The sequence below is a fragment of the Durio zibethinus genome, chromosome 14 (assembly GCF_047325235.1).
Source record: "Durio zibethinus cultivar Kanyao isolate XHJ-2024 chromosome 14, ASM4732523v1, whole genome shotgun sequence".
NCBI lineage: Eukaryota > Viridiplantae > Streptophyta > Magnoliopsida > Malvales > Malvaceae > Durio > Durio zibethinus.
The window spans coordinates 12,975,567-12,993,943 of NC_143175.1; the positions used below are offsets into that span (position 1 = coordinate 12,975,567).

General features: G+C 33.8%; 1 protein-coding gene and 1 pseudogene across 3 annotated transcripts; both read left to right on the forward strand.

Annotated features, from left to right (window-relative positions):
* The first annotated feature begins 10,964 nt into the window (after positions 1-10,964).
* LOC111295393 (PRA1 family protein B1 pseudogene) lies at positions 10,965-12,071 on the forward strand (annotated as a pseudogene). The gene has a single exon (XR_016327548.1). The product of XR_016327548.1 is annotated as a PRA1 family protein B1 pseudogene (transcript).
* A 107-nt stretch (positions 12,072-12,178) lies between these two features.
* Positions 12,179-17,971, forward strand: LOC111294342 (putative leucine-rich repeat receptor-like protein kinase IMK3). 2 transcript variants are annotated; one of them, XM_022887616.2, is made up of 2 exons: positions 12,179-17,000; positions 17,086-17,971. In XM_022887616.2, the coding sequence occupies exons 1-2, from the start codon at positions 15,068-15,070 to the stop codon at positions 17,706-17,708; spliced, it is 2,556 nt and encodes an 851-aa protein (XP_022743351.2). In that variant the 5' UTR covers positions 12,179-15,067; the 3' UTR covers positions 17,709-17,971. The 2 variants fall into 2 exon arrangements, with proteins under 2 accessions (XP_022743351.2, XP_089599693.1); XM_089743567.1 differs by having other exon boundaries at positions 12,179-16,976.
* The last annotated feature ends 406 nt before the right edge of the window (positions 17,972-18,377 follow it).

The following is an 18,377-nucleotide window of genomic DNA, read 5'->3' on the forward strand; positions in this document are numbered from 1 at the left end:
TTTTTATAAAATAAATAATTATTACGTTTATATAAAATTAAATGTAATAATTATTTTATATAAAATTTTTAAAATACATAAAAGAAGTTTAATTAAAGTGTTTTTTAAATAAATATAGTAACTGATTATTATAATTTAATTATAAATTTAAATATTATGTTTTTTTAAAAATCAATGTAATAATTATTTATTTTAAGTTTTTAAAATAATAAATTATTACATTTTTTTAAGATAAATGTAATAATTATATATTATATTTTTTAAAATTAATCAATTACTACATTTTTTTTAAAGCAAAATGTAGTAATTGTATATTGTATTTTTTAAAAAACAATCAATTATTACATTCCTTTAAATATTCATGCAATAATTGATGACTAACTTTTTTTTTTATAATTGATTACTCGAATATTACATTATTTATCGATTATCTTAATTTGATAAATTATTGTGTTAACTATGTAAAAAAAAGATATTATAATAACAATACATAATTAAGTAATTTTAGATTCTCCAATCAAATATAAAAATCTAACAATAAGATATCATGAAAATAATACTTTCTCTCAAAAATTACATTTTCTTAAAATTTAAAAATTTATGAACAAAATGTCTCATAATATATTAACCTTAGAACTTTTTTTTTTTCCTTATTTCTTATATTGGTTGAAGGCCTTCTAGCGATTATACATTCTCACTGCATGCATTTTTTCTTTATTTTTTTATTAATATTTATTTAAATATAACGGAAAACTATGTCTTTGTAATTTTTTTATTAATGTTTATTCAAACACACAGTAAGAATGCAACTTTACATTGCAAGAATTTATTTTTTAATATTTTTGATAAGACTCAATGTACAAATCAATAACGTGTAAATAAAGAAGTCCCGCATAAACTTCAACGTCGAATCAGTGCAACGGTGCAAAACAAACGCCTAGGCAACTTTTTTTTTTCCAACAAAATTATAGAGTCAAATGGTTAAAATGAGCAGAAAATTCTGGCCTCTTTCTTTTTTTCCTTCGGATTTGTAGAAGAAAGTTTTTGATTTCGAGATTTTAAATATTATTAAAAATTTATTATTTTATCTCATAATTAAATTATTTTTTAAACATTAAAATTAAATATTTATTAATAAAATTTTATAAAAAAATTTATGAATTTCGTCAAATCATACATCACCTAAAAATCACTTTTACAAATGTAATATGCAGGGCGTAGCCAGCTAGCTAGGGAGCTGGCAAGGGCATGCCCCCAAAATTATTTATATATTATTATAATAAAATATTTTATTTTATTAAAAATAACATTGAATTTTTTAAAATAAAATTATTATTTAATTCATTTTTTTTTTTTATATTTCTGACTTTACCTTGATAGTATGAAATATATATATATATATATATAGTGGTTGGACCACTTTTAAGAGAAGGAATTACTAATAATGATCAATTAATGTATATATGATGCATAATCCTTTGTTTTTATTTTTTAGCATAAAATAAATGCCCATTTGTAACTGTGATCCTTCGTATAGTAGTAATATATTCTAAAAATTGCCCATCAATATTTAGATCTAGCACAATTTTCCTTTCCTTGGTTGTAACCGGTAATCCTTCTTATTATAGTAAGCGCTCAGGCAGCATAATTTCCTAGCTGCCAAACGACTTTCCTTTTTATTAATTTGAAAGCGGGTTGAGTCTTATTTTTAATTCTGTTTAAAGAAAGGTTGTAATTTAAAGACAAGAAAAAAGAGTTTCAGATATTTAAAATTTAATTTTAGATCTATTGAATGTCTTATTTTAAAAATAATTATATAAATTAATTAAAATAAGTATCAGATTCTTTGTTTCTCTTTTCTTGTTTAAATTTGTGCTTCTAAGTTAATTTAATAGGAATTCAAGCATGCGAGAACAAAAATGTGCTTAAATAACATACACTTTGAACTAATTCGTTATATTATAGATATAATAAGGCTGTTAAATCATTTCCATTTTTTTCGTTTGTTTGTTTTGTCTACATGTATATAGGCAGATGTTATAATTATTATTAGTAAATGTAACTAATAAGTTGATTGAAGCATTTGAAGGACAATTAATAAAAAGATATGTTACTATTATTCAATGTAAAAAATACGCATTGCACGGCGTGTTTAATGTTTCAACTTGATCGTTGTTAGCGTATCAGCTAATTAATTTGTAGATGAAAATTATATATTGTGTTGTTTTCTGATTTCAATATACCTAATTGAGAGATATAAATTAATTTACTCAAATTTCCAGTTGCGGTGATGAAAAATTATATATTTCTATCTTTTCCTTTGTTGAAAGCTTAATGTAAAAGTTTTCAAGGAAAATTAGGGAAAAGAAAAGGAGCTCTCAATATTGTATTGCTCTAGGATGTGTGTACTGGAATCTAGAAATGATCATAGAGGCTTGTTGAAGGTGATTCTTGATTTGATGGCCGACGATCAAGCGAGGTAGATGGGTAAGAATAGCGAGTATCAATAAAAGGATTCCTCGTTGACAATATTGGAGATTCTCCTTTTGGAAATGATCCCATTGGGATGCCATTTTTAAAACACTTATCGCCAGGGTCTTCTCGTTTTGCCCCAATGCTCTTACCAAAGGCTTCCATCTCGTTATTATTCCTTGACTGTCTACGTGCTACCACCGCAGCAACATTTTAAGCGTCTGAGTCGTCAATCTTTTGTAATTAAAAAAAAAAAAAAATAAGAAACAAGAATGTATCAGTCACCGACTAATTACCCATAGTTCGTGACACACCCAGTTGATGTAGTTGAAGCTCTACATCGTCATAATCGTGGTGGTCTTCATTAGATTCTTCACCGGCAAGACATCTTTCTTGTTTCCTATTTTCTGTGCATGGCGGAGCTGATCTTGTCCTTCGAAGTAATTCCGAGGGTCAAGTCTAACACACCCTTCCCTCGTAAAGTCATCTTTCTCGTCAAAATTCCCTAATATATACATCCTAATATATACCTCACCTCAGCAACATAAAAAAAATAAAAAATAAAAATAAAAATGCATGAGTAACCGGTCTCACCTTCAATTCGTGACACCAATGATGTAATTATGTTGAGATAAGATTTACATGTGAGTAAAGAATTTTAATATCATCAAAAAATAAGATTGATATCTCTTATATATACACGAAGAACCCCAAAACTCAATAGCTTAAGTTTTTTGACTCAAGTGATGTCCAATATGTATATATAAGCTCTTTGACGTGCTTCTATGGCTCCAAATGTAGCTTATCTCCTCAATAACCGGTATCAAAGCCAAGGTTACGGGTTTAAGTCCCAATAGTGTTGGAGGAGATTATTGGCAGATAATAGGTTGGTCTCGTCTATCAACTCCATATGTTCAAATGCCGATATTAGAGTAAAAAAAATTTGATTTGGATGCAGTGAGTGTGCAGAAGTGGAACACCCAAGTGGGCAGTATATTGAGTCAACCTAGAATGCAAGCTTAAGATAACATTGAGATAATCTAGGTAGCAAAGTTGAATGCTGTGCCCTGGCCCAAAATGGCATTAGAGATATGAGATTAATTGGCCCAAAAATAAGTGTTGATAGGTTTTACTCGCACTGGGTAGCTGAGGTGGGACTTGATGAAAACTCACAAGTGCACGGGATGGTTCATATGTGAGTAAATAATCCCACATCACTAAAAAATCTGAATGAGATATCCTATAATATATAAAGGACCCATGAACACAATAGCTTAAGTTTTTGGACTTAAGTGGTATCCAACATGTACGTATGGATTCTCTAGTGTGCTCTCATGGGCTTCAAGTGTAGCTTATCTTCCCAATAACTGGTATCAGAGTTGTGGTAATTCTCAAAAAATGGTATCAAAATAAGGATTATTTTTTAGACATTAACCTAATAGCAACCCAAGATAAAAGTAAATTCTGTTTAAGATCATGGATGGTGATATAGGTTTAATGATAAAATTAATAATATTAAATTATTCAATTTGAAAGCCTATGATGGAGGATCATTTATACTGCAAAGATTTATATGAGTCGATATTTAGTGATTCAGTTAAATTAGCAGATACAAAAGATGAAAACTGTAAGAAGTTGGCAAAAAGATATTGGCTATAATAAAAAAATGGGTTAATATTAGTGTGTTCCATCATGTAGTGTAGGAGATAGATGTCCACACTGTTTGAAAAAATTGGTAGCATTGTATAAGAGAAAAAGATGCATGAATAACATTATGCTTGTTAAAAAACTTACAACTTTATAATATAGGGATAGACGATTGATTATAGAGCATTTAAGTGATTTTCAAGATATATTTAATTGGATGACTACTATGGAGCTTAAGATGGATGATGAAATGAAGGTTTTATTTCTTTTGGGTTCATTGTTAGATATTTAGAATACTTTAGTTATATATATTCTTAGTTCAACTCTTAGTTACAAGGTGATATTGGAGATGGTAAAGGATAATATGTTTAATGAAAAAGCAAAGAAAAAAGATTTAGACCTTGGGAATCAAGCTCTTATCATAGAGACCAGGGCCAAAAACATCGACATAAGTCAGAACTTAAAAGATCGTAGTAAGTTTAAACATAGATCCAAGTCTAGAGATAAAGTAAAGTGCTTTCATTATAATAAAATAGGTCATATAAAGTGATATTATAAAATCTTAAAGCAAGAGCAAAAATATGAGAAATACAAGAGTTCAAATGATAACAATATTGCAATAGTGAATTCAGATAGTGATTCAGTTACTTTGATTCATACACATGGTGATTGTAATCATACTGGTGATCTCGACATTGAGTGGATAGTTAACATAATATCGATATATCATTGTGTTTTTAAAATGGAGTTATTTACAACTTACAAAGTAAAAGATTTTGGTTGCATCAAGATGGGAAACAAGAATGTATCATTAATGTTAAGATTGGTGATATTATTGTACGAACTAGTATATGATGCATGTTGACTTTGAGGGATGTTAAACACATTTCGAATATGAGAATGAACTTACTTGTTATTATTATCCTTGATAAGAAAAGATATAAGAGTTGATAAAAGAATGAGAAATGAAAGCTTCTCAAAAGATCTATGGTAGTTGCAAGAAGAAAACTATGTTACATAATATATAAGACATGTGTATAATTGAACGGTAACCAGATAAATACCATTGAGGATGATGGTTCAACAAACTTATGGCATAAGAGGCTAACATAAATGAAAGAGAAGGGATTACAGGTTTTAGCAAGTCAGTCTCTCATTACCTTAACCAAAAGTATGTCTCTCGATTTATATGATCATTTTTATTTAACAAGTATCATAGAATTTCTTTTCATAAGAGTTTTCATAAAAAAAATAGTTTAGAATTGATTTATTCTGATGTATGTGTTCCCATTGAGGTTGAGTCATTGAGTAATAACAAATATTTTATTGCTTTTATTGATAATGCATCACGTAAGATGTTAGTGTATATGTTGAAAAATAAAAGTCAGGTATTGCTGTATTTTTAAAAATTTCATGCCATGGTAAAAATGATGATATGGCTGTCTTTGAAGTATATTTAGACTGATAATGGTGGGAATACACATCGAAAGACTTTGAAGAGTACTGTTTAAAGCATGGAATCATACATGAGATGACAAAACCTAGAACATTGTAACATAATGGTGTAGATGAAATGATAAAACACACCATTATGAAACAAGTCAAATGTATGTTAAGGATGGTAAAATTATCAAAACCATTCTAGGGTGAACTTGTCAACATAGCTTGTTATTTACTTAATAGATCACCATCAGTTCCTTTGGGATTTAACTTTCTAGAAAAAGTATGGATAGAAAAAGATATTTCATATTCTCACTTGAAAATTTTTGGGTGTAAAACATTCATGCATATACAGAAAGAGTATAGATAAAAACTTGATAATAAAGTCACACAGTGTGTGTTTGTAGGATATGGTGATGAAGATTTTTGCTACAGGGTATGTGAACCAATAAAGAAAAAAATAGTTAGAAGCAAAGATGTAGTCTTTTATGAAAAAAAATCATAGTAGACATTGAGAAAAATGAGAAGACTGCACATGTTACTATTAAGTGTGATGTTTTAACATCGATAAGAGTTTCATTAGAAAGAGCCACAGACGGTAAAAATAAGCAAGAGACAGAACTTAGAGATATCAATGAACCAACCATAATTAGTAATGAGCCATATACAATCAGTTTTGAGTAGAGGAAGCAATCTTCTCTATTTAAGAATGTTGAATAGGGTGAATAGTCATTTCCATCAAAGAGTATTGAGTACAAAGAGTTACTTTTAGCATCAGATAGTGTAGAGTCTTAGCTTAGAAGATCTACCAGAGAGCAAAGGCCATCCACCAGGTATCCAAGTTTAAATTTTATTTTAGTTATTAGCGGAAGAGAGTCAGAGAGCTTTCACGATGTACAGACTCTTTGGATAAATAACACTAGTTAAAAATAATGAAAGAAGAAATGAAGTCACTATAAAAAAATAGTACATATAATCTTGTTAAACTTTTGAAAAAGAAGAGGTCATTAAAAAGTAAATGGGTGTTCAAGTTAAAAAAAGATGGTGATAAAATAGTAAGATACAAAGCTCGATTAATGGTAAAAGATTTTTCTCAGAAATATGACATCGATTTTAATGAGATCTTCTCTCCAGTTATGAAGATGAGTTTCATTCGAGTGGTACTAGGATTAGCAGCTAGTTTGAATATTAAGCTTGAGCAACTTGATGTTAATGTTGCATTCTTGTATCGTCATTTACAGGAGAACATTTATATGGATCAACCTGAGGGTTTTGAAGTGAAAGAGAAAGATCACTTAGTTTTAAACTGAAAAAAAAAACTTGTATGGTTTAAAACAAGCTCTACGATAGTGGTATAAAAAGTTTGATTCTTTTATGGTGAGCCATAGCTATAAAAAAATGACAACAAATCCTTATATGTATGTCAAAAAATATTCTAATGATAATTTTATTATTCTCTTATTATATATTACTGATATGTTGATTGTGAGATAAGATGCTGGTATGGTTCATAGGTTGAAAGAATAATTATTTAAATCTTTTTACATGAATAATTTAGGTCTAGCAAAACAGATTATCTGTATGATATTAACTGAGATAGAAAAGTTAAAAAGCTGTGATTATCATAGAAAAATTATATTAAATGGGTACTCAATAGATTTAACATGTAACATGCTAATTTGGTTAACAGTTCACTTGTCAACCATTTTCATCTAAGTAAAAAATCTTGTCTGATGACTAAAAAAGAGCAACTAGATATGTTTAGTATTCCTTATTCTTCTGCAGTTGATTCTTTGATTTATTTTATGGTTTGCACATGGATTGACATTGCTCGTACAGTTGATGTAGTGAGCAGATTTATTTCTAATTTGGAAAAGATTCAGTAAGAAGCAGTGAAATGAATTTTCAGATATTTGAGGGGTACGTAAAAAATATGCTTGAGTTATAAAGTTTCACAACCAATTCTAAAATGGTTTATTAATGTTGACATGGTAGGTGTTTTTAATGATAAAGAATTTACTTTAGGATATTTGTTCACTTTTACAGAATGAGTTGTGTCTTGGTAGTCTAAGTTACAAAAATGTGTTATCTTATCAATTACAGAGGTTAAGTATATTGCAGTAACCGAAGCAAGTAAAGAAATGCTTTGGGTGAAACTTTTTTTCTTAAATTAGGATTGAATCAAAAAGAGTATGTGGTATTTTGTGATAACTAGAGTGCTTTAGATTTGAGTAAGAATGTCATGTACTATGCTAGAATAAAAGCACATTGATGTTAGATATCATTGGTTGCATTCGGTGATTGAGAAACAATAAATATTGTTGAAGAAAGTTCATACTGATGAGAATGCAATAGATATATTGACTAAGACACTTCATAAGAAAAAGCTTGAGCTCTGTAGTAACTTGATCATAATGGGTTCTTTGTTTAAGGTAAGTTTCAAATGAAACTACTATGGTAATGAATCTCCTCCTAATTAGGTTGGAGGGAGAGATTGTTAGGAATATATGGGGTTTATCACCATGTAATTAGTTTTAGCCAATCAAAGGCCATGGGCTTTTGACCTTCAATTTAAAATAAAGCCTTAAAACAATAATAGAATGGGGGCACCAAAATCGAAAAGGGAAAAAAACCAAAAAGTAGAGAGAGAAAAAAAAAAGAGAGTTGGTTGAACAAAAGTCAATCTATGGTTCAATTGAATTGAAATTTTGTCAGCTTATGATTTAGAGTTTTACATTTTGAATGGTGAAGATTGGGTTTGAAGTTTTATAGAAACAAATTTAAAGTATATTTGTTGAGTCACCTATTTGGTGAGAGTTCTCCAATTTTTTATCTACTGTTGATTAGCTCTAGTTTAGCTAGAAAAAAACTTTGCATATTTACTATTTGATAATAAAGATTTTTTTTGTGGTCCGTGATTTTTTTTCTCTACATTAGAAGGTTTTTCACATAAATCTTAGTATGCTTTTTATTTTTATTTTTTATATTTTGGATTATTGATTTTTGTCTATTACTATGTGTTTGTTATGATATATTGTTTTTGTATTATTGTATTTGTTTCTTCAGGTCCAACAAGTGGTATGTCAGTAAGGTTTGACTTAGATTACAATGAGTATATGATAATATGCAGAAGTGAAACACCAAAGTGAGTGATGTACTTAGTCAACTTGTGATAGAGTGCAAGATTGAGTCTAGGCTGTGATTAATTGTAAGCTTGAGAGGCATTGAGACAACCTAGGCAATAAGGTTGTGTACTATGATTAAGTCCAAGCTTAAGAGGCATTGAGATAACTTAGACCTATAGAATGACAAGGTTGAATTAGGGGTGTAATCGAGTCGAACAGATACGTGAGAAACTTGAGCTCGAGCTCGACTCCCAAGTCGAGGCTTGATACTCAGTTCGAACTTGATCGAGTTTCATTTTTCTAGCTCGAGCTCGATTCGTGATAAAAATCGAGCTACTCGAACTCGTTTGATTAATATGTTAAAATAAGCTCAATTCTTATACTCGATAGAGCTCGATTATTTATGCTCGAGCTCGAACTCGAATTCGAGATATTTTATTGATTAAAATAATAATAAAAATTTAAATATAAAAGCTTGATTAGGCTCGCGAGCTACTCGAGCCGGGTATAAGAATACTCGAACTCGACTCGATCGATAAGTCGAGCTACTGGAGCTTAAGCTCAATTCAATAATAATCTAACCGAATTCGTGTTTTATTCAAATCGAACCCGAATAGCTTGTGAGTACTCATGTATCATTTACACCCCTAGGTTGAATTTTGGGTTTAAGGTAGGCCTAAGGTACACTAAGACCATACAAGACGTGAAGTTGTCAAAGAAGGTGTTGAAAGGACTTATTTTCACAGGAAAGTAAATGCAAGACTTGATTAGAACTCATAAACGAACAAGGGAGATTGTTGAGATAATGTTCACACGTGAGTAAAGAATCTCACATTATCCAAAAATAAGATTGAGATGTTGTATATATACATGAAGGATCTAAAAACTCAATAGCTTAAACTTTTAGACTTAAGTAATGTCTAATATATATGTATGGATTTTTTGGTGTACTCTTTTAGCTCCTAGTAACGCTTATGCACCCAATAGTTGAAGCCTTACATCATTATAGTCTTCATTAGATGTTTCACTTTCATCTTTTTCAGCGGACAAGATATCTTTCTTGGTAAGAGCTGATCTTGTCTTTCGATATAGTTCCGAATGAGCAAAACAAAGAAAGATGCAATTGCAAAGCAAATTAGAATCATGTTTCCCAGCTTTTCATCACATCAATTGCAATGTCTAATGACATACCAATGAACACAATCATGATGGAAAGGTCTAAGCCTGTGATCAATCTCGAGGCACACAAGGTATGTAATGCAAAAGCAAAACAAAAAGAGATCAGCTGCCTGCCTTTCCTGGATAAAGTGTAAAAGGAAAACAGTACCAAAAACAATAGCAAACTCTAACAAGGATTTAAACAAAAACCCATACTTAAACTTTAGGATCTTAACATGTATCGGAAGGTTAATGGTAATTAATCCAGCAACAAAGAACAGATGAATCAGTGTGATCAACACAATAAATTTCTTAGAGAGAAATATTGATAAATATTAGTTGCTCAACTTAGAGAGAAATAAGAGAAGTATGGAAATATTGAAGTTTAAGCACGCTAAAGCACCCCATACAAGTTTTGCATAGGCAATTGACAAACTGTGTTTTGGGAGGAAGGAGCAGAGATATTTGGCAGCAGTGAAAGGGTGAGAAAGTTGAGTAGGAGAATCTTGGAAATTTAGACAATGGTGAGGTTAGGTAGTTAATGTCCATCCATTTAAGGGAAGCATAATTTCTTGTTGCATAGCATGAAATAAAGCTAATTTCCATTTTCATAATGCGACAATTTTAGTTAAGTTAAATTATATATTTATTCAATATATGCATCCGCTAATTGAGCATCAACTTATAGTAGTCAATTCTATTATCGTGATTCATCATATTCTAATGTAATCCTTTTTTTTTTTTGTTTTTTTTTGGGTAGGAAGTCTAATATAATGTAATCCTTATGCTAATAAGATATTAATAAAAGTCTAATGAGTAATATCTTGGATTAATGGTATTTTTAGATTTTGCTTGAGTTTAATTTTTTTAATAAATATACAATTTTTTTTCATGTTGATTTAAATATTAAATTTTACTTTCCAAATACTTTTCACAAAAATCAAATTTGAGAAAAAAATTTTCCCTTCCGCGATGTAATCAATCCTTGTGCATTCTGAATTTGCAAATTTAATAATCCTAAAGTACTCTTAAGACTCATTGCCTGATATTTATTTTGAGCATAAAAATAATAAGAAAATGAAATGATATCCCCCTGCAAACGAGCTAACCCTAAACTCTTCATCCACACCGTTCACTTGAATTCAATAACAAATCTACCGTCTATCGCAACAGAAATCATAACTCAAAATTGAAACTAACGCCGTAAGTAGAACAATCACTTGTATTTCCAAGACTCAAAACAAAACCCCATTGGAACAAACGCTGCCGTTCCGTTACAAGAATCCTACGCGCCACCAGTTCCTTCTGTTTGACTGGCCACCCATGGCGACCCCCTCGACCATTCCGATGACAAGCTCTCAATCGACGGCGGGTGGTGGGGCCCAGTCACAACCCCCGATAGCCACGCCCGCTTTCCGTGCTTTCCTCTCACGACTAACATCCTCTATCCGTCGGGGATTCTCCCAACGCCGTCCCTGGTACGAACTGATCGATCGGACTGCCATGGCCCGTCCCGATAATCTAACGGACGCCTATTCCCGGATCCGCAAAAACCTCTCCTACTTCAAAGTCAATTACATAACTATACTCGCAGTTGTACTCGCTTTCTCTCTCCTTTCTCATCCACTCTCCCTCCTCGTCCTCCTCGGTCTTCTCGCCGCTTGGGTCTTACTGTACCTTTTCCGACCGTCGGATCAACCTCTCGTGATCTTCGGCCGTACGATCTCCGATCGCGAGACGCTTGGTGTGTTGGTGGTGTTGACCGTCTTTGTCGTGTTCATGACCAGCGTTGGATCGCTCTTGATCTCTGCGCTCTTGATAGGAGTAGCCATCATTTGCATACACGGTTCGTTTAGGGTTCCAGAGGACTTGTTCTTAGACGATCAGGAGCCTTCCAACTCTGGATTTCTCTCCTTCCTCGGCGGAGCCGCTTCCTCAGCTGCCGCTGCGGCGGCCCCTGCAGTTGCCTCACGCGTGTGAACAGCAGATCTTTCAAGCTGCACATGCGCATGAACTTTTTATCTTCGTTTATGGTAAATCAAAAATGATTTACCGTTTTCATGGTAGATTAAAATATTCAATTGTAGCTTTGCTGTCTTGTTTGTATTTAGATTTGGATTGAACTTGGATTAAGAGTTAGATCTTTTGTGTTTTGATTTAGATGTTGTATTATTTGCCGCTTGAAATTTTGATTTTGATGAAATTTAGATTAAGTTTTAATTTGTTAAATGTATAATTTTATTATGCATTCTTTTTCTGTTTGTTTTGAAGGTTTTATGAGGTTGTTTTTAAATATAGTGGATAAGAATTTATGAAGATACTAATTGTCTGTATTTTAGGAAAGTTGTGTTTTGTTTAGCTCAATGATTTTATTGTTGGCAAATTAAAAGAATTGGAAGGTGCTTAGGGAAAGGTTTATGGTTGTAGTTGGAATGGAGAAAGGTGAACATTTTGGTTGTTACTTGTCTGTGAAAGTGAGGGTTTATGATTGAAGGATCTCTAATTTGGTACTTTTCTGTTTCATTTCGTTGAAATGAGTTGGGTTAAGGTTCAAGCTAGTTAGCTGGTGTGTCCTGTAGCTTTGGTTGCCGCTTAAAGATTCAACGGTATATTGATTCTAGCTTACAAGAATGTTGGGCATTCGATAGCTTGGTTGGTTAACACCATTGGTAGGAATCTTTTTAGCTTCAATGGTTAGTTGGTTCTGTTTGTTTGGATTTGGCTGCTGTATTTATCCTATTTTGATTGGGGGAATCATCAATCGACTTGTACAAGGAATTAAATTTCTGTGCAATTAGAGTTAAAACTATTCTTTGATTGCCAAAAGTTGCCTAAGATTATTTTTAGTGTTTCTTGTGAGATATATGAGTCAGGTTTGTATATGTTTCTGTTATTATCTAATATTAGCTGGTGATGATGGAATGTTCTATTTACTTCCTCTTGGTTGTTGAGTTTCTGCTTGTGAGTGTATGGTGTAGGATTAAGAGTAAAAGTTTGCTTACTCACGAGCTTTTATGATTTGGATATAACATGTCATCCCCACATGGTAATACGGTCTTCTATACCCATACATGCATGGAACTCCTAGCTTCTCAGAAAAGTGCAATTGCAGTCTTTGCTTGTGCTAAAATCTCGAGGTAACTGCAAGGACGTTCTCATTGTTTTATGTTCCAAGTCACTGCATACAAAATAGCATCCATCTTTCTCAGAGTGACTTATCTACATACAACCATTTTTAGTGTTGGTTATGGTTTTTACGGTAGATAGCTGGGGTAAGGTAACCCTCTATGGGTTTCGCTAGGGGACTATTGTCATTGTTGTGTATAAGAAACAGGAATGATGGATCATGACTTGGTATGTAGAGTAATGCTTGTAACACCTAATTTGAGAGCGTAAAATAGGACGGTATATGATGGTTAGACTGGAATTTTTTGGCAAGATGCAATAATGTTGTTTCCCTCTTTACCAGAGCTTTGATGTTTTGGGGCATAATTAATGCAACTTCTAGCATTATCTTACGGAGATTACCTGCCAGCTCTGCAAAGTCTTAATAAAATCATTTATTGCCGATAAAAAGTATTCTCCATCAGCTGCCCAAGTTGCCTTTTCTTGTTATCCATGTGCAAAACTGTTCTATTATTTGTGCAGAACAGCATTTTCATGCCATTTTAACGTGTAGCTATGCAGCCCCCCATACCTCCCATAACCCATTATCTGCTGCTGTCAGAAAGTTGTAGCCAAATAAGCATTTTTAGTGCTGGTACTATGTTCTGCGTAAACGGTTGGCTCTTATCTTTTGCCTAGGATAGACCAGGGTTGGGGTTTATGTTTAGTGAAGCAAAGACGAGATAGCATTCTTCTAATTGCTTCGTGTTTAAATCCAACGTCCCGTATATGGGACGGTTAAAAACATTTGCTGGATTCCTGCTTCTGGTATATGACAGGATGATCCCATTATCTTTATATTTCTATTATATTCAAATTAGGCTCCAATAACTGGTCAGAGAAAAGGTCACGTCTTTGGATGGGAGTCATATTGTATTGTGCTGTTCTCTACTACATTGTATGTACTAACTTATGTTATTTTGTGGTACAGTTAACCATGTACATTCAAATGACTACAGGATATGTACGGATTGCAAAGTATTTTGTCCATGCCCGCTTCTGTAATTTATATTCAACAGCAGTTCCCATTCAAGTTCGGATGTGTCTCAATTGGGCCTTTATTGAGTATTTGACCCATCTTGCCTGTTGAAGAGCCTGAGCCGATGATGATGGATATGCCGTCCTTCTTTTAGCAATCTTGTCACAAAACCTAACCTGATGATGATGACTAAACCTTTTCTGTTGTCATAATTCTGGATTGCTTCGAACCTTTCTAAAATGGATTCTCATCATTAACTGCAAAAAGGTAACCTCCCCTGCGTCTTTTTCCTCATCCGTACAGGGTGAAATCTCAGCCAACATCGACCAATCCAAGGGGTGTACATCAAAGAAGGAACCATTTCCTTCCTCAAGATGACATCAATCGATCCCGTTTTGTCAGGTAGTAAAGTAAATTCAACAGTTGAGATAATGACATCTCATTTTAACCTCGCGTCGCTAACCAAAACCCCCCCCCCCCCCCCCACCCCCTTAGAAAGCCCACAGAGACAAACCCTTGTAAATTGTCGTGGGTACAACGGTCATTCTTCTAATTATAAATGGCTGACCAATTTTTTTGCAACTTTGTTGGACCCGTTTAAGAAAGATAGCCGTTAGAGGAGCGCCAAGGTCAATAAAATAGCACATATTCAATCCATGCACAGGGTCAAAACATATAGGAAAGCATTGAGAAATGAGAAGAATAGAGAAAACAAATGTTAATGTTGCGGCGTAGGAAAAAAAACTAGCCGTTAGGCTTGTGTTATATGCGTGCAAGAGGGAAGAGCCTCTGCTCCCTTATTGCACCCACCTGACAATTGTCTGCTGTTTTTTTCTCTCCCAATACAAAAAGATTCATCTTCTTCTCTCTCTCTCTCTCTCTCTCTCTCTCTATAAGATCTTCACGTGCTCTTTCACGGTATACCCCCACCTCTTGGGCTATCTTTCCTCTCTTGTACAAAACCTCCCTTCATCTACCATTTCCCGTTTAATTCCTCCATGCCTACCAAAAAAACAGAATCAAACTTGAGAGAGAGAGAGAGGGAAAACAAAAATACAACTTGTGAGTTCTTTGCCACTCCATGATGGCAATAGAGAAACAAAATTTTGAGTTTCTCATTTGTAGAGGTGTAGATTGGCGCTGTATTTCAAATAAGAAAAAGGAGAAATGGAAGGATATTTCTCTTTTTGCCCACATTTTCTTGCTTCTTCAGCTGCTCGTCTGCTTCTTCATTCAACCAATTTCAAGTCAGGCATGGGATGGTGTCATTGTCACTGCAGCGGATTTTCAAGCACTTCAAACGTTTAAACAAGAATTAATTGATCCCAAAGGGTTCTTAAAAAGCTGGAATGATAGCGGTTATGGTGCTTGCTCTGGTGGTTGGGTTGGAATCAAGTGTGCTCAAGGGCAAGTCATAGTTATTCAACTCCCATGGAAAGGATTAGGTGGCAGAATCACTGAGAAAATTGGCCAACTTCAAGCTCTTCGAAAGCTTAGCCTCCATGATAATCTCATTGGTGGTTCCATCCCTCGAGCATTAGGCATTCTCCCTGATCTTAGAGGTGTTCAGCTATTCAATAATAGGCTTTCAGGTTCAATTCCTGCTTCATTAGGTTCATGTCCTTTGCTTCAAACCCTTGACTTTAGTAATAATTCACTCACTGGTACAATCCCTGAGAGTCTTGCAAACTCCACTAAGCTTTACAGGCTCAACCTTAGCTTCAATTCTTTTTCAGGATCAATCCCGGCTAGTTTCACTCACTCTACTTCTCTTACTTTTCTTGCCCTTCAACACAACAACCTTTCTGGTTCCATCCCAGATTCTTGGGGTGCAACACAAAAGAATGGCTTTTATCAACTTCAGTATTTAACCCTTGACCATAATCTCCTATCTGGAAGCATACCTGCCTCTTTAGTGAAGTTAAGCGAGCTCCAAGAGGTTTCCCTTAGTCATAATCTGATTACTGGATCCATACCAAATGATATGGGGAGGCTTTCTAGGCTTAGGAATCTGGATCTTTCTTATAATGCAATTAATGGAAGCTTGCCTGCTAGTCTCTCCAATCTTTCCTCTCTTGTTCTTTTAAACCTGGAAAGCAATGCTCTTGAAAACGAAATACCAGAATCCATTGACAGTTTACATAACCTTTCTGTTCTTGTTTTGAAGAGAAACAAATTTAGTGGTCCAATTCCGGCAACTGTAGGAAATTGTTCCAGTTTAACTCAACTTGATTTGTCAGAGAATAAGCTCAGTGGACAAATCCCATTTTCTCTTGCTGATCTTAAAGATCTTAATTCTTTAAATGTTTCATATGACGACCTTTCTGGTCCTGTTCCACCTCCACTCTCCCAAGAGTTCAATGCAAGCTCTTTTGTGGGAAATATTCAGTTATGCGGATATTCTGGATCACCTCCATGCCCTTCTCAAAATGTCCCTTCTTCACCATCCGAGAAATCAAGCCATAAACATAGAAAATTGAGTACCAAAGATATAATCCTAATTACTGCTGGAGCCCTTCTTATAGTTCTGCTTGTTCTTTGTTTCATTTTGCTGTGTTGCTTGATCAGAAGAAGGGCAACATCAAAAGCAAAAAATGGTCAAACAACAAACAGAGCTGCTGCTACTGCTGCAGCAAGAGGTGAAAAGGGAACTCCACCTGCTGTTGGTGAAGTTGAAGCAGGAGGAGAGGCTGGTGGGAAACTAGTCCATTTTGATGGGCCCTTGGTTTTTACTGCTGATGATCTTCTGTGTGCAACTGCTGAGATTATGGGGAAGAGCACCTATGGGACTGTTTATAAGGCCACATTAGAGGATGGATACCAGGTAGGAGTGAAGAGACTTAGAGAAAAGATTACCAAAGGTCAGAGAGAATTTGAAAATGAGGTCAATGTGCTGGGCAAAATCCGACACTCAAATCTTCTGGCGTTGAGGGCATATTACTTAGGACCTAAAGGGGAGAAGCTTCTTGTATTCGATTACATGCCTAAAGGTAGTCTTGCAACTTTCCTTCATGGTACGTAAAATTCAAACTACTACTATTTTGATTAATAAAATATTGCAGTTTTCATCCAACAAATAATGTGTTCTATCTTGCCCAGCTCGAGGGCCAGACACACCCATTGATTGGCCAACAAGGATGAGAATAGCAAAGGGGGTTACTCGAGGTTTGCTGTACCTTCACACTCAAGAGAACATTATACACGGGAACCTTACATCAAGCAATGTCTTACTTGATGAGGATACAAATGCTAAAATAGCAGATTTTGGCCTTTTTCGTCTAATGACAGCAGCTGCAAATGCAAACGTAATTGCAACAGCTGGAGCATTAGGCTATAGAGCACCAGAGCTTTCAAAGCTCAAGAAAGCTAACACAAAAACTGATGTGTACAGCCTTGGAGTTATTATATTAGAACTCCTAACAGGGAAATCTCCTGGAGAGGCAATGAATGGTGTGGATTTGCCACAATGGGTTGCCTCTATAGTGAAAGAAGAGTGGACAAATGAAGTCTTTGATCTGGAGTTGATGAGGGATGCATCTTCCATTGGCGATGAGTTACTAAACACTTTGAAACTGGCATTACATTGTGTTGATCCGTCACCATCAGCGCGACCAGAAGTTCGGCAGGTTATTCAGCAGCTAGAAGAGATTAGACTAGAGACACCTGCTAGTTCTGCACCTTCAGGTGATGATGGAGCAGGAGTTCCTTCAACAAGCGAGTGAGAAAGGGATTTTAGGATGTAGTTTATGTGTTAGGCAATAGAGTATGATTCTTTTATTCTTACTATGTATCTTAAGATGTTAATTTTGTGTGCCAATCTATGAGTCTGTATATTATGTTTAAATTGCTCGAGGATGTTGTTTTGAATAAAAATTGGTTTCCTTCCATCCTCTGGAACGACTAGGCAAATTCTGAAATTCTCTACAATTGATTCACTAGAGAAAAGATTGTTTTTCAATTAAAATTTTGGCCTGTTAGATAAGTATGTTTGAATTTGAGCTCCTTTTGATGACTTATTACCATTCTAGTTCTAACCTAAACAAGCATCTGCCATAAAATAATCATTAATTCTTCCACGGACCACAGCAAAATAAAATTTACTCAAAGCAAGCCAAAGCCAACTGGTTCAAATTTCCATCTGTATGATGGCCTCCTACTAGTATTATTTTTGGGACTCTTGTTCTTTTTTCCCTTTTGGAAATGCTTTATTGCATATCAAATGTTGTATTTTTGCCCCATAATTTTATAGAAGGAATTTTTTACTAAATAATTAGCAAAGAAGTCAGTTTCTTTTAACAATTAATTCAGAATAGTAACTAAATACTTTGACTATAAAAACAGAAAAGAAAAAGAAAAGAAAAAAACTCAAGTTATTAACTTATGTTCAATAA

Excerpts from the sequence above, each read along its gene's own strand:
- LOC111294342 (XM_022887616.2), top strand. The coding sequence starts at position 15,068 with ATGATGGCAATAGAGAAACAAAATTTTGAGTTTCTCATTTGTAGAGGT. Across the intron at positions 17,001-17,085 it reads TCTTGCAACTTTCCTTCATG|CTCGAGGGCCAGACACACCC; the intron begins GTACGTAAAATT and ends TATCTTGCCCAG.